This window comes from Epinephelus lanceolatus, chromosome 1 (genome assembly GCF_041903045.1).
Source record: "Epinephelus lanceolatus isolate andai-2023 chromosome 1, ASM4190304v1, whole genome shotgun sequence".
Taxonomy (NCBI): Eukaryota; Metazoa; Chordata; class Actinopteri; order Perciformes; family Serranidae; genus Epinephelus; species Epinephelus lanceolatus.
Genome location: NC_135734.1, coordinates 29,538,608 through 29,554,693, shown reverse-complemented (window position 1 = coordinate 29,554,693; position 16,086 = coordinate 29,538,608). Strand labels below are relative to the sequence as shown.

At 41.8% G+C, this 16,086-nt stretch overlaps 1 protein-coding gene across 2 annotated transcripts; it reads right to left on the bottom strand.

Annotated features, from left to right (window-relative positions):
* Positions 1–1,205: 1,205 nt before the first annotated feature.
* On the bottom strand, positions 1,206–15,358 carry rbm6 (RNA binding motif protein 6). 2 transcript variants are annotated; one of them, XM_033626548.2, is made up of 23 exons: positions 15,219–15,358; positions 14,194–14,263; positions 12,078–13,623; positions 11,878–11,967; positions 11,693–11,762; positions 10,705–10,778; positions 7,218–7,292; positions 6,530–6,824; positions 6,232–6,389; positions 6,043–6,143; positions 5,888–5,957; positions 5,719–5,794; positions 5,555–5,613; positions 5,342–5,462; positions 4,540–4,637; positions 3,921–4,271; positions 3,682–3,831; positions 3,491–3,556; positions 3,073–3,300; positions 2,910–2,984; positions 2,730–2,824; positions 1,859–1,910; positions 1,206–1,771 (listed from the first exon to the last, which is right to left on the bottom strand). In XM_033626548.2, exons 2-23 carry the CDS (start codon positions 14,241–14,243, stop codon positions 1,676–1,678), a joined length of 3,996 nt encoding a protein of 1,331 aa, XP_033482439.1. In that variant the 5' UTR covers positions 14,244–14,263; positions 15,219–15,358; the 3' UTR covers positions 1,206–1,675. The 2 variants fall into 2 exon arrangements, with proteins under 2 accessions (XP_033482439.1, XP_033482440.1); XM_033626549.2 differs by having other exon boundaries at positions 5,719–5,791.
* Between the last annotated feature and the right edge of the window lie 728 nt (positions 15,359–16,086).

The following is a 16,086-nucleotide window of genomic DNA, read 5'->3' as shown; positions in this document are numbered from 1 at the left end:
CATTCAGCCGTAAAGCCTTATCATGCCACCTCTGGAACACACATGCAGCTCAACCACATTGGCACAGAGTACAAACATGATGGTAATTCACCTGCATCTTTATTGTGCACCTCATTTTGCCTCTAGTTGCCCTTATGACTTTCTACTTAAAACTATAGAGTTGTTTCTGTTCCCCACTAAACAGAGTTGAGATTAAAACACTACAACTTTAACACAAATGTGGGTTCCTGAAGTCGATTTTACAACTGCAAAGCAAACGCAATGCCAAGTCATGCCAGGGTTTCACTGTAAAAACATCTGAACCTGCAGATAATCATTGTGGTTTTGTTGTCAAGCCACAAAACATGGTTTACACTAACTTGTGAAGCTTTGTTACGATGTTTCTCTGTATCCTCAGACAGAGAGGCTCCATATACTCTCAGTCACACTGAAAGAACAATGTTCATCTCTGCTATATTACCAACAGCTGGTTGGAGAGAGACCAGGCTGTGGGGGGGTATGACAGTAAAATGCCAGCTACCTGTTGGCTGACCTATCAGGCTTCAATTTCCTCATTAGGTTGCTGTCCAAAAGCAAACACACAATAGGAGACAGTTGCTCCTGCACAGATGAAAAGGTGTTGGCTCCCTGTTCTCCACAGTGTTTGAGTGTTTTTGCTGTTTGTCATTGACTGCAGCTCCTTGGGCTCCCCAGTGTTCTTGTTACTGCTCTCAGAGGAGCTAGTATGTCAGCACACTAAACCCACGCAATCCTCTACATTCATTGAACCACTGCCACGGGGAGGGCGAGGGCTGGTTCCTTCATATCAGTAAAGGTCAGAGGGGAGGCTTCATGTTCTAAGTCTTTCAGTGCACAACTGGGGAACATTAAACCTGCATCCACTAAGACCTGCAATCACGTCAAAGGCAGCAAATGCTTAAACTAAGTAAGGCCTGTCTTTAGTGGAGTCCACTGGACAAAATCCTGACTGCATAAACATCCACTTAGTCATCCATTTTTTCTTAACTTGGTAAAATACTGATACTAAATACTAATAAATTTGATCCAGCATTTTTCCTCAGACACTTCCACGCAACACAAAGCAGGACATGGTCTCTTGCTGCCACCTAGTGGACATTAGATGCACATACAACAGGGGACAGCTCACACTAAGCAGATCTGACAATTCAAACACAAGTAAAACAAACATTTTATAGACACAAAGCTTTGTCACTGACTTTTTCTTTTTACTGTAAAATGTGTACATACAATAGCAACTCCGATCCATGAAAATGAAAATGTAAAAATGCTTAGTTTTAAAACAAAATGTAAACGTGGCCAGTGTGACAGTATCATTTAAAAAAAGACTACCTGGACACATTTCACAATTCTACACACAAGCCAGACATAAAACATGAACAAAAGTACTTTAAATCAATGGCATGAATTATAAACACTTTCTATACAACATCCACTGTTTGGGAAGTCAAGTAATTCTTGTTTTTCTGACTGCAGCCTTGCAATGTGTGTTTATACACCACATGATTTTTCATTTCAGCGTAGAAAAACTGTGGTTCTATAGTGTAATAACGTCCAAGGCAGAGTAAATACAGTCAAAGGGATTCCTCATGCTAAAGTGGGCAAGCATGTCATATTAACAATTCACATATCAAAGTGAGGATGTGTTCAGATGAGATCACTCGAGTTCCTTGAACCGTGCAAACATGGCCTTGCGTACTGCTTGTTTGTAGGTGGCGTGGTCCCAAACGACAGGCTCTCTCTTTTTCCTCGGCTACAGAGAGAAGTGCAAAGAAAGGTTCAATAAACCAGCAACAAACAGCACATGGAATTTAGCAATGACGTAAAGCTTCACACCTACCGGGGCAGGTTCAGCTCCTAAACCAGGTCTATCACTGACTTTATTCATCTCCCTAAGCAGAGAGAGAAAACAGTTAAGGCAAAAATGTCTGTTGTTAAATCACTTAAATGCTTTGTTTTCCAGTTCAATAACGAAGTGTGTTAAATGGTAATTTCATGATTTGTGTCTGAGTGACTGATGGGAACAATTTTTGAGATTAGTCCAGTATTGAGCTACATCCAATTACAGCGCTTGTTTTTGCCACTGACAGGTTCAGATTGCTATTCAGTGTCTGTCAATATATTGTTATGAATCCCTGCAGACACAGACCTTTTCGTTGAAGAGTAAGATTGTTTTTGTTGACCAAAAAACAGCCCTGAAATTGCCATCGCCAAACCCACCAGACTCCATTTAAATAAACAGTGATTTTAGCCTGTATGGAGTCAGCATATTTCCACCTCTAACTGGGTGAATTAAGGGTTTATTTTAACTGCAATAGAGTGGGTGATAGTTGGAAGAGTGGAAAGGCGAACCAAGACAGCTTTTGTGAGTTTTGTTTGGTGTCTGTCGACTTTGAATGAGGTGGGTTTCAAGATCATAAAATAACTGTTTATCTAAATGGAGTCTGGTGGGATTGACAATGGCGATTTCGGGGCTACGAACAAAAACGTCTGTCTCTGTAGGGATGCTTTCCACAATGCTGTCATACCCTTAGAACAATAATCAGAGCCTGTCAATGGTAAAATATTGGCAGTGCAGCTTGTTTCATAGCTCTCACTCAACACTGGACCATTTCAAAAACTGCTGTCTCCATTAGTCACTTAGACACAAACACATAGAAAAACAGGGTCGACATTGAAAATACAGAGGTTACCCTTTAAAGCACACCTACCTAGAGCTTCCAGCCCATGTGTTATGATGCTGCGGCTGTTGGTGGTGTTTTCTTCTTTTCTGTTCAGGTGACCTGGAAGGTTCTCTGGCACTTAGCTGTGAATGACACATTCCATCTTAAGTAATCATATGACAACCTGACACTCAGCGGATTCTCCCCACCCTATTTATTGACACTTACTTCTTTTTCCTGGTTCTCTAGTGCCTCTAGCTCCTTCTTTGACCTCTTGATCTTAAGGTGGATCTCCATATTTTGCTGTTGATATATATTACATGAAGTATTAGAGGCTATATTTATGAGGTCACTGTCAACTTTAGTTCATAGAGAGGTTAACAGGTAGTACCTTGTGCAGGTCAGAAAGCTGCTGGTGGCGGATCAGAGCGTCCTTGTTGGGGAACTGTCTCCTACACAGCAGGCAGGCCATCTTTTTCCAGTCTGTCAGCTTGTTGTCTTTGTCTTCCGACTGGCTGCCCTGACTGCTTTTAGCTGCCTCTTCCTTATCTTCTTCCACCTCTTCATCACTTCCAGCTGCATAGTCTGACGCCAGCAGACCCAGGGAGCCCATCGGACGCTGGGGGAAGCATAACATGTTAAAAACAACCCTAGCAATTTCTCAATCATGTAAAAAACAAAACAAACAAAACTGGTCTATACACTTTTTGCATTTCTGAAACCCAGCCCTTTGAAGGAATTTCACGAAGTGGGTCAAGTATGAGGCACATGATGAGGTCACAAAATAGGCTGAACATGAGGAATCTTACCTTTGACTTTTCATCTTTCTTAGGAGGAGCAAAGGGCTTCTTAAAAAGATCATCTGCACCTGATATCTATGGATGTAGACAAAGGACAGGGCCAAAAATAATTACTCAATGTAATAAAAGAATACTTCTTATATCTACATTCATTGTAAAAACCTTTAAACAGAATAGATGTTAAAAGGTGAGGCTCTAACCTTCCTCTCAAAGATAGCAAAACCAGCATCAGCTGACTTGGATTGCCTCCTATCATCGTCCCCTCCAGTCTTCAGTAGTGGCGATGCAGAGCGGACACTCTCCTTCTGACGATTCTGGATCTTTGCCCAGCGCTCCATGTCTTTCATGATCTACAAACAGCAACAAATGTCTAAACACTCTTCCCTTGACACAACTCTGTTTCACTTTTTGTGCACCGTTATTGTAACTGAAATGCTACCTTGACAGCAGCAAGACTTCTTGGCTTCTCATCTTTGTTATCCTTCTCTTTGTCCCTTTTAGCAGAGTCGTCGTCGTCTTTCCTCTCAGGAGCTGCTGAAGACGTTGTGACAGGTTCCGCAGCAGTGGCGGCATCAGAAGTGGCGTCTGCTGCTGGAGCTGCTGCGGTGTTGGGAGGCACTGATGCCTTCTTCATTTCCAGAGGAGCATCTGCTGCTGGGTTGGAAAGAATGGCCTGGTCTTCAGCAGTCATAGGTTGGGTCACTGCAGGGTTCCCTCCTGGAACTGGGATGTAGGTCTTTGATGTAGCATCCCAGTACAGGTACTCTTGTGTCTGAGCGTTGTAGAAATACTACACACAAGACATTGAGGGGGAAAAGGGAGAAATTACATGACAACTTAATGACAACCATTTAAGAAACATTTATGGTGGCTACAGGCTGAATAATGAGTGCATATGTAGCTGAAACTGCATTCAGTGTCCTCTTGTAACAGGAATAACTCAAAGTTCAGACTATTATCATAAAATAGTGGCTCATTGATTAGGTTATGTGATGAGGTAAACATTTCAGTCCTTCACACTGTGAGCCACTGATCACTGTGTTGTCTTGTATGCTCACCCTGGAGTTGGGGTCGTAGTACAGGGTCGTCTCAGGATCGTAGTAGAAGCCTGATGTGGAATCGTATAAGTAGTTACTGATGTCTGGAATCTCAGAGCCTGGAGGAATTAGGACAAATAGACAAATACATAACATTTTCGCATTCCGCACACACTTTTGTCCAAAGCAATGCACAAATGAGGCACAACCCAAGCCAGAGAAGATCAAAGAGTCTTGGCGAAAATTTATTATTGGTAAAATTGCATCACAGCTGCACTGAAGTAGTTTACTACGATGTTCTAACAATACAGACAAAAGATGATTAATAGTAGGGATGCACCGATTAATTGGCTGATATTTTGCTGTTGTGCCACATCAATTTTGCACAGGATAAAAATCTGGGCTTGAGATTAATGGCCGCAAACTTAAATTAATGAGCAGGTAGAGAAAGAACACAATGACTGTAAATGGGCTCTGGAGTAAAAAGGCTTTTGAAGCAGTTACTTTATGAAAAGATGTTTTTCAGTTGAAAGATTATATTAAAGGTTTCATAAATGTGTATGGTTGAATTTGTCCTCATGTAAAGGGAAAGTAATGAAGGGCATAAGTACTTTAAAACAGCTCAGTTATTTTTTATAATGTAGATTTCTTTGTTTACCTGACACAAAAGCAGAAATAAATAACAAAAAAACAACACAACAATACACAAACATCAGTATCGGCCCAAATGATATTTTAAACATCGGTATTGACCCAGAATTTCTAAATCTGTGCATCCGTAATTAATACTCTCATGAATTTGAATGCTTAATTTGATGGTTACCATAGACGTAGGGCTGTGATCCATCTGCGGCAACTGTTATCCCAGCTGATTCTGTTGGCATGTGGGGTCCACCAGCCTGGTACGACGGATCCAAAACTGGAGTCTCACCATAGCCAACTCCCTACAAGGTGTTAAAGGAGGTGTACAGTTTACTCTCCAGCTCTTAGACATGGTACCAGTCTAAAAAGCTTTTCTCTTTGCTTTGTAATTTACCTGTGCGATGCTGTGGTCTGATGACAGAGCGGGATTAGAGCTGCCTGTCGTCAAATCACCTGGTGACAAAATGTGAGACTATTTAGGAAAGTTTTATGTTCACATTTGGTAATAATAAACAGTGCCTAGGGATCAAGACACCAGAATGTGTGCTGTAGTCCCACCTTGCATTATAGCGGGGGCACCAGTGGGTGGCTGCAGAGGCTGCAAGAACTGTGGAGGTTGTGGGAACTGCTGCTGCTGGTGAAGTGCCGGGGGTGGGGGGACAAGTCATTCTCTTGTTTTTAATAATTTTGTAAAAACAAAAAGAACACAATTAAGACCACAACTTACCCCGATCATGCTGGGCTCAGGTGGAAATCCAAGTATGGAAGTGTTTGGTTTATCACCGTCTTTTTTGAAACTGAAACAGACAGAAACTCATCATGAACAAATGAGATGAGACTAGACATAGCTGATCAGAAAATCGTGAAAAAATAGTGACTTACTTTTGGTTCTTCAAAGGTCTTGCGACCTCAGCATAAACTGTGACACCATCAATATAAAGCCGTCTGGGTTTAGTAAGGAGTTCAACCAGGCGTGTCACTTGCTACAAAAGAAGACACAGTGGTAAGTGCTGGGGAAACACTGGACCAAGCTGCAATCACAAACTCTGAGTGCGTTCATATTTTAGGTACCTCATGGGAGTCCATATCAACAAAGCAGAAGCACTTGACTCCTGGTGGCTTGGCCTTGACCAGACGAACATTTCTTTCATCCAGATATGCAAAGGGATCCAAGGCTTTCAGGATAGTTTCTACTGTGGTGGTGGGCTTCACATTTTTTATGATCATGGCTGTACAGTGACACGAGGGAAAAGTGTTGTTTACTCAACTTGGTTATGAATTACAACTGCACATAACAAATGCGTCAATGGATTGCTCCGTTGTATGGCTACAAGCTTAAGAGAAGACCCAGGAGCTTGAGTTAACATACTTTTGCTGTCTTTAAAGACTGAGTAGCCGGGAACCCAGAGCCGGGATGGGGGATGGTTGCGGTTGCCCCAAGACTCTGCCTGCTGCTCTGTTTCTTGCTGTTGGAGCTGTTGGTCCACTTGCTGCTGCCAGGCCTCGGGAGTCAGGTCAGAGCTACGCTGCCACTGGTTTTGTGACAATGGCTCCAAAGGGCCTTTTGCTTTGGACCCATTCAGGTTGGTCTTCAACTCCTCTAAGGGCTCATCTTGTCTGGGCAACTGGGGCTCCTGGAGTTGAGGTACTTTGTGATCTGATTCCTGGAAACAGGAAGAAAGGACATTTGGATACTGTTCAACTGTGGTACAGTAAAACAATATGATGAAGTGCTACTGTGTATCATAAACCGCTGTTTACTGTAAAACAAACACAACAATTACTCTTGGAAACAATCCAAAAATGCCTACAAAGAATCAATGACACATACTACTATTTCTGTTGAAGGGGAAAACTCAGAGCAACAGAATTATTATGGTATGCCTATTTAGTTATAGTGGAATAACACTGTGGAAATTATGCCACATTTACCATGAGAAATGCTAAAATACAGGTAATTCTGTTGTGACCCAACCGTTAATCAAATACTGACTTTTTGTATTTCTGACAAACTATAAAAAAACACCAACAAAATAATTTCCTGTCACCACACTCACATGAACACTTCTTTCACACTCGTCTGGCTGAATGTACTTCATGGATGTGGTTCTAGTGCCAACCTTTAGGGATCCCTGAAAGAAGAACAGAAATGACCAATCAGCATCACATGACATAGGTGACTTATATCTTTAAATAAAACCAATGACACCCAACATGCACTGTGGCAGGTTTAGCCCTCCTCTTCACTGCCGAGGATAAAACGGTCGAACACTTATGGTGGTGAGCAAAGCCCAGATCGAGGATCATGCTTCACACGGGCAGCTTGCCCAGATACTATGCTAAATAGTTTTAAGTTTGAAAGTACAAACTAGGGTTGCAACTTAAATATTTTCAGTATCGAGTAATCTGTCGATTATTCTAACAGTTAATCAAGTTATCATTTGGTCCAGAAAAAAAAAAGGTTAAAGTGGCTGTAACAGTTTCCGAAGACCCAGAGACATCTTCAAATTGCAAAGATATGCAGTTCATGACCACAAAACCCAAACAAAAGCAGCGAATCCGCACAACTTAAAAGCAGGAACCAGGTTTGGCACTTTTGCTTGAAGGAGTTGATACTTGTCCACGGCATAGTCAAAGAGAAAACTCGTAGAGGCAAACAAAAACCATGCTCTCAGAAGGTAAAGTCTGCAAACCAAACTACCTGTATGCCACCACAAATACCACATTTCTAAGACCAGACTCCATTAGAACAAGAAATAAGCTGTTTCAAAGGCAAGCTTGTGGCATGTATAAATGTACTCTGCAAAATGGTAGCACTGTGTTAAACGCCCATTATTCTGATGTAGGTTGTGCATCTTAAAGCTGCATATAAATCCACAGTGCTTAATTCGAGACCATAGAAGTGACCATTAAAACCACACATTAGGTCATACTGTAGTAGCCTGGTAGGACCATCCTGAAGACATGAGCTCAACATTCTGTTTTACTCTCTGTATCAGCCAGGACTCAGTGCCACTGCGCCTTGTATCCGGAAATTAAAATCCAATCAGGGCCGATCCACGCCAACCAGGGAATCGCACCAATAGCTTCTAAGCAGTGATTTGAATCTTTGATATCAAAATTACTGACCACATAACTACCTGCATCCTTTAGTATTGATCCTGAGATACAGCAAGCTGCAGAGCATTGGCCAAAAGCAACCAAACCTTCCAATAGTAGCAATAGCACTACCCCCAGCTGATGGGCTACTCCATAGTTTTACCCACATAATCAAAGCACATCACTCCTGCCCAGTGATGAATACGCCATTCATTGTGTCAAGTCCTGAACCTCATTCAGAAATTGCTCAAAGCAATGCACAGAAAGTAGAAACCCTGGTGCCCAAAGTTCACTGTCGATGAGTTCAAGAGGTTACCACAAAGGGCATGGACTCTTCAGGAAAGTCACAGAAGACTGAAAAGGCCTTAAACTGGTGAAAGATTTTTGCCACAGAGTGACTGCCGCAGAGACCAGAAGACAACGAGACTAAGAGTCTGCAGGCACTCCAACAATTAGGGGGTAAGGCTGTTATGCTCATTGTGAAGAAAACCAAACTGTTAAATAGATGAACTGTTACACAAAAAAAACAAAGTATTTGGCAAATCAAAATTCCGACTTGGTTGTGGTCCTTGATGCAAAGTCAGTCACCAAAGTGCACAATGACAACATATGTCTGTGTCAAAATGAAGGATTATCCATTCAACTGTTGAGAAATTTCTCTCTGACCCACAAATTCAACCTCATGGTGGTGCTAGAGGAAGTGTCAGGGATAACCAAGGTTTGTAGGATTCATCCTCTGGGAAGCATGGGTATGAGAATTTGTGCCAATCCATCTCGTAGATGTAGATACTTCACTGGATAAGTCAAAGGGATAACCAAAAGTTGTAAAGCTTAGTCCTCTGGAAGTCAAAAATGTCAACCTCACAAGAGCACCAGAAGAAAGGTCAGGGGATCACCAAAATCAGTAGGGTTCATCCTCTGGGGACCACAATTATCTGTACAAAATTTCACTGCAATGCTGTTGAGATGTTTCAGTCTGCACCTAAGTGGTCGATCAGCCGACTAATAGACCAATCGAATAATCGATCACACTGGATAATGTCATCCACAGAGCCATGCTATGCTAGCCATGCTAGCTAGCATAGCTTAAAAAAAAAAAAATAAAAGACCTGAAGCAATGCAGACGCATACATGACTGAGAAAATTAGAACAAAAATATAATCACTACAATGATTTACCTGTCCTAAAATTCCTATTGGAAAAAATATTCTTAAAAGGTTACTTTTAATCTTACTTGCCTGCAAGTAAGTTAGCAAAATGTGTACTATGTGCAAACAGTTAAACTGTAGCTGCACGGTTCTCACTAATGAGGTCGTGTCCAGACAGACTTTCGCCCTGTGAAAAAATCAGACCTTCTCAATTATTAAATGTGGCCAGTCCAGCAACACAGCAGGGTAGCCAACGCAATGCCCGTCCTGCTCTAACCCAGAAAAAAAATGCAGGGGGTGTCAGGCAAAAAAGTTTAACCTGGCTCAACTTCTGTTGGACCACAATGCGACATCCTCTGGCAAGGTGCTGCAGTGGCAATTCCGTTACATACGCATTCGTGTCAGATTTAGAACACAACACACTATTTCTACTGTTTACATTGCTCTCCTCACTGGTAAAGATAAAATACTTGCCCCCCCCACAACAACAACTAACCCCTTGCATAGTTCTAATGCAGGACTGTTTTCCATCTGAACGTCCGCTAAGGCGTCGCTAAGGAAAGTATTCAAATGTGCAGTTGCTTCCTTGACGATAGTAACCTCTTCGAAGGTTGTGCAAAGCAAAGAGGAAACCAGTATTTTCTAACACAGAAAGACTTCCATGTTTTGTAAGCCGAAAACAAGTTCCTTTTACCCTTCCTGTCATAAAAGTTAAATCACAACACAGGGACATGGTGGCTTCGTACAGTACCTTCATTGTTGATATTATCAAGTCTTCCTAAAATTATTATAAAATTAATATTATATAACCTCTCGAGCCCAAGGAAGGACAGATTTCTTCCCCCAAACATCTGTAATTTCCGGGTAAAACCATTCTCGGGTTAGGCAGTGGGGTTGACATTTGAAGATTTATGATTTGTAGGGCAACTTAACACTGGGGGAGAAACCTACTGTATGTATGTATATGCACATGCTCATTTGAAAATGATTACATATATTTTCTAAAACTGTTTAGTGCTACTCAAGTAGTCTAACCTGAGGAGCTATTATGGCTATTACGGGTAAGTACTTCAGATTTAATTTATGTAAAATAGGACCAACTGTTCAGGTTTTAAATTTTAATATCTAAGAATGTCAACAGCTGACATACTCATCTCCTTAACCAGAGTAAGCTGACTAAAAAGTAAAAGCAACCCCTTCCCAGGGTGTCTCCCTCCCCCTTCTACTAAATGCCCTCTCAACCCCTCATAATCCTGATGGGAGAGACGGCCTTCGTAGAGTGACGAGGATGGGCCACCTTGTTGGACTCCATGAAGCGGACTGCATCCTCGAGGTTTAAAAACTCCACATAGGCCGTATCGTAGCTGTAACCTGGGGACAGCATTTGAAATACAGATGGGTTTTTGTTAGTCAATGCCAGTAATGACAGTCACCCACTAAAACATAAAAGACAGCAGTTCGTGAATACATCGAGATCAGTGTGAGCGAAGTTTTACACCTTTACTGACACACATACCTTTTCAGGATAACACACGTTTTGTTTATGCTTTTTTTTCTCTATTCAGTCTTCTGATGATTGATGTCAGATCAGACTTTGCCTGTTTAGGCTTGGCTTTATCAAAGCCTTTCCTGGCAGATATTCCAAACCAGTGGCAGTGAACGACTGTGTGGTGTGCGCCATGGAGACCAGTCATGTTTATATAAAATTTAAAAAAGGCACCCAATATCTCTCTTTGGTGTACATTTCAATGATTTATGCAAAATTAACAGTCTTTGAGACAAAATATTCTTCACAAAAAGGCTTGGCATCATCAATAACCGTGTCTACAGCGATCCACTGTGGAAAAGACTCTAAAGCAGATGTTTGGATCAGCGGGATGTACAAAGCACTAACAAGCCAGTCTCCATTTCAGGTTTGTTGACATTCTTTTGTCAGTACTTCAATAACGAGCCACAGTGACACATTCAGAGAGTCATCGATCACAGATCTTTTGTGACTGACACTGTCCAAAGCTCCTAAAGTTGAATCTCTAGTAAGTCCTCTTAATTGTGACAATGACCCGACATCCTCAGACATGAAAAAGAATGGCATAACAGAACGCCCTCCCCCCACCCCTTTTCCTTCTTTACTGAGCGAGTTCACACAGACCACCAACAACAAAAGCAACCAACAACGTGAAAAAGAAAGAATGTCGAGAGTTTCGAATGTCGTAAAAGCGAAATGTCGAGGGACACGTTAGCGATCGACTGCCCCAAACAGCTCCATAAAGAAACTGAATTCTTACCTGGCACAACATTTTTGATTTTCATCCCCTGCATTGGCACGCCATCACGGACTGCAAAGGCACCAAGAATCTGCAAAACAGTGTTAAAAACAAATGAGTCAACTACGCAAACTAATACAGACACAGCCTAGTAACCATGGTGATAACAATAAGCACATAAAGGTGCTTTTTTGTTTGATTATTACCTGCTCCATTGTAGCGGTCTTTGGAATACCAATTATGGATATTGTGTTGGAAACTTTGTCCTCCACTGATGCATTCCTGTAATCTTGATCCTTTGACAGTAATTTGATTAAAATGTTGGTTATGAAACATTAAAATATTGTAATAAATGCAGATATAATTCATAAACACATACTAGCTACTAAATAAGAAATACACCTACCTGAGAACCAGACTCACTAAACTTTGAAGGTGTGATTGGTTTAGACTCTCTGATGAGTTTCTCTGGTGGTTGAAGTTCATCCCGCTTGTAATCAAAAGGCCTCCCGGATCCTGTTCTGTAATCAATGTCCCTGTAGTCTTGGTCTCTCGCCTGCACAGTGCTGCTGCTTTGGAAATCGCGTTCTGGCCCCATCTTAGCCCTGCTAGGTCCTTGATTGTGTGCAATATCTTTCAACCCCTTAAAACTATCATTTGGCTCCTGAATCTCATGTGAGGGCTGATTCTTCTCTTGATGGTAAGGGGGCCTTTCATCACGATTTGATTTATTTTGACTATGCTTCGGATTCCTTTCTCCAAGCCAATGTTTACTCTCATTTTCTCTTCCTAGAGGGCCAGTGAGGGGAGTTATATCCGAGTGTGGATGGTCTTGTTGAGCTTTGCTGGCAATTGGTGGTAGATTCATAGCAGGAAAGTGGTCACCATGAGGAAAGCCAACATCTTTCCCTGGGAATTCAACAGGTGGTCTGTCCCTTTCCTGAAATGGTGGTGGATCTCTAACATTCACATCTCTGCCAAATTCCACAGGGAAGTTAGGTTTGGGTACACCTCCCATGCCTTTACCCATTTCTAAGTATGGGGTCTTGTCCTTTCGACGGTTCTTCCATTCCTCTGCAAGAGTCATCTCTTCACCACTTCGATAATCCATAAGGGGGCTGCCACTTGAATCTGGGTATTCTCTCTCTCTGAGTGTGTCTGCTGGACCCATAAATTCTGATCTTTGAGGGCCTGCAACATCTGGGGGCATATCTGATCTTGCCCTGTCCATCGGTGGAACATCACTGTTTCCAAATCTTAAGGGAGATCGATCCCTACCTCTAAATTCAGCTGATGGGCCAAGACGATTTCTGAAATCCATGTCAGAATCAAATCCACCTCTTGGATTGAAAGGTGGCCCTCCTCTTCTGTCAGTGTCCATCAGTCTCCTGTCACGTGGAGGTAAGTCCATATCATAGCCATCATGGTCATCCATGCCCATCGGGGGCCTGTCACGCATGTCCCTGAATCCATCATTTCGCTCCATTCTGTCCATGGGAAACTCTCTTCTTCCATCAAAATTGGGATTGTTGTATGGTGGCATGTCATGATGAAATGACTCTCTGTCTCTCATGTCCATAAACCTGCTGTTTGGTTCCCGAGGTGGCATACCCCTCCCCCCCATGTCAGCTGAGTTCCTGCCTGGTCCCGGGAAACCAGAGGCATTCATCAGTTTGTCTCTGATGGAAATTTCATAGTGCCTTCTAAGACTGAAGTCTTGCTCTTCTCCAGGTCGGCAAAAATCTCTCGGCTCTCTACCTCGCATATCACGTGGGTCCATGTCACGCCCCCTCATGGGTGGCCCATCCATCCTTCTCATGTCCATAGGTGGCATATCTAGAGGTCTTGGGCCCATATGACCCATTGGACCCATGTTCATCCCATCTCTGCCACCTCTATATTCATGCATTGGACGATCTCTGCCGCCAAACATTTCTCCACGATGATCACCACTGAAATATATACATCAACACATTAGGCTGCTGATTTATTTAAAATGCACAAAACATTACAACAAAATAACACAGAGGGAAAAAACATCAAGTTCATTTTTAAAATTGCCCAACCAGTCACCATAATGACACAGGAGGGGTGGACAATCGGGTAATAGATACTGTGAGACTAAAGAAATTTGTTTGTCATCAGAGATAAGGTCATAAGCAGAGAAAGAGAAGAAACACCACTATTAATCTTCAGTGGGGAAAGTCAGTGGAAAAAGAGGAGGAGCCGTCAAATGCAGACTTGTGAGAAAATGTTATAATATTCTTACATATACTCTTAATGTGTGCACATATGTGTTTCAATGGTTTGAAAAAATTAGCACCAGGAGTACAATATTATCACATCATATTGTGGAATTACATATACTGTGATGCCAGATTTTAACCATATTGCACCACGCTAGCAAACAGGAGTGCAAGCAAACACAAAACTGCAGTTACTACAGAATGTATGTTTCTTCCTTACTGCCAAATTGAATTTTGTTTTAAATGACTGCCTATGACTGAATGATGCTTGTTTACCGAAAGGGTCCTCCTCGTGGTCCTTGCCCTGGCCCTGGTCCATCCCACATGATTGTAGTCAGTATCTTATCTGAAAGCACAGTTAAATGTTTGCATCATTTCATGGGGGTAGATGAATGCAATGCTATTGACTTTGCAGTGGCAGGTATATCCACCATAATAAAAGTGATAAGAGATAGACTTTGGCTGCACAACCTTAAATTAGAGTGATAAGAAATATCTGAGCGCATGGCCACGTAAGACTCAACCCAATTTTCTTATAATGATGTAGCAAAATATCACAAACACCAAACTGGGTCTTTTCTGTTCAACATAGGACACCCAACAACCAAATAATAATAAGCTCCACCATCAATTAAAAAACACAGCAGGAGGAAATGGAAGAAACCTCAGGAAGAGCAACAAAATAGGGATCAATCTCCCAGGCCGAACACACACCCAATGCTGTCGTGTGTGACGTGACAGAATACAACAACGTAAAATCACAACACAGACAATCAGGATGACAAAACTACGGCTGTATTGAAAACATGTATTAAGAAAGTGATTGTTTTAATGCTGGTGAGAGTTTCATTTCGGTGCTACAGTGAAGAAATTTAAAAGATGGCTGCATACGTCAAACCTGGGGCTAGAGAAACTGGGTGGTGTGATTGCTAATGTTGGCCCACAGAGGAGTAGCCCGCTACTTGCAGCTTTCACTAGGCCTCCCAAATGTACGCCACAACATAAACAAATGGCGCAGGTGAAAATGACTGCGAGTTACTCCAATAAACACGTAAGTACATGGAAACGACTGTATTGTCATGATAATGTCAGCGTGAGAAAATTAGCAAGCAAAAGACTGATAAACGTTAACCAACCGCAGAAGACCATTCACAGAGTGACGCTGCTGGAGCTAGCTTGGCTAGCATGATTAGCCTGCAGCTGAGCAGCATCCTTGAAACACACAACACTTCACTGACTGTAGCGCTAACGTTTATTTCATTATCATTACCTTTATTGTTATACTGTTTCTCTACACCTACCTTGCTTGTTCTTCGAGCTCAGTTAATATCACAGAGGTTTATCGCACAGTTCGTCGATGCGTTCAACCGACGAACTGATGACAAATGGAGGAGAACGTCCTTCTTCTTCTTCGTCTTCCTTTTCAGTTGCTGCTGCAGCGGAGACGGTTCCTCCTCTTCTTCTTCGATGTATCCTCGACATACATGTAAGTAGACGCAGTAAGGTGAGCTGCTGCCACCCAGCGGTTATTGCTTGTAACAACTGTCATGTCTTGGACGAAAACAAAGCAGGGTATCGTGTTTTCTCATGCTAGGAGCCATTAACAGTAGTATTCCTCACATATTTCTGTTTCAGATAAACAGATCTTAGTGGAAACCCAGTGCAGGGACTTGCTTTGACATTCAGTCAACCACAGCCCATTGAGGCCATTTATCGGTTTTAAATAAACAAATATTAATAACCAAATCAGTGCAAAAGCTTGAAAGGCTGAAATGCTGTATTATTGCAGGTTTTTGGATTGAAATCCAGTCCAGATCCATTTTTTGTTGGGAAAAAAAAACATTTCCTCTGCTTACTAATTTACCACTGTGTAAATTGGCTGATAGATTATAATTAATTGAATCAGGTCCTTGAAGACATAGATTTACCTTTGCTGTGGTTTGTACTAGGCTTTGTGGAAAATATGTCTGTACATGTCACATGCATTATTAATTCTTTACATTATTTGGCATAAATTATGGAAATTCTTGTTTTTATGTCTTCTAAAAATGGCAGTCTGTTAATTTTGCTTTGATACGGGCAAAATATGAATTATTGAAGCATATATATGGACCAATATTGGTTCTAAAAACTGTTTTCTCCTTAAAATACTGACAAAAAGTATAGAAA

Bases quoted from the DNA above. Each gene is read 5' to 3' on its own strand.
- rbm6 (XM_033626548.2), bottom strand. From the start codon at position 14,243: ATGTGGGATGGACCAGGGCCAGGGCAAGGACCACGAGGAGGACCCTTT. The intron at 13,624-14,193 runs GTAAACAAGCAT...TATATATTTCAG, and splicing joins CCACGAGGAGGACCCTTTCG to TGGTGATCATCGTGGAGAAA. The intron at 10,779-11,692 runs GTAAGAATTCAG...TGCTGTCCCCAG, and splicing joins AATCAAAAATGTTGTGCCAG to GTTACAGCTACGATACGGCC.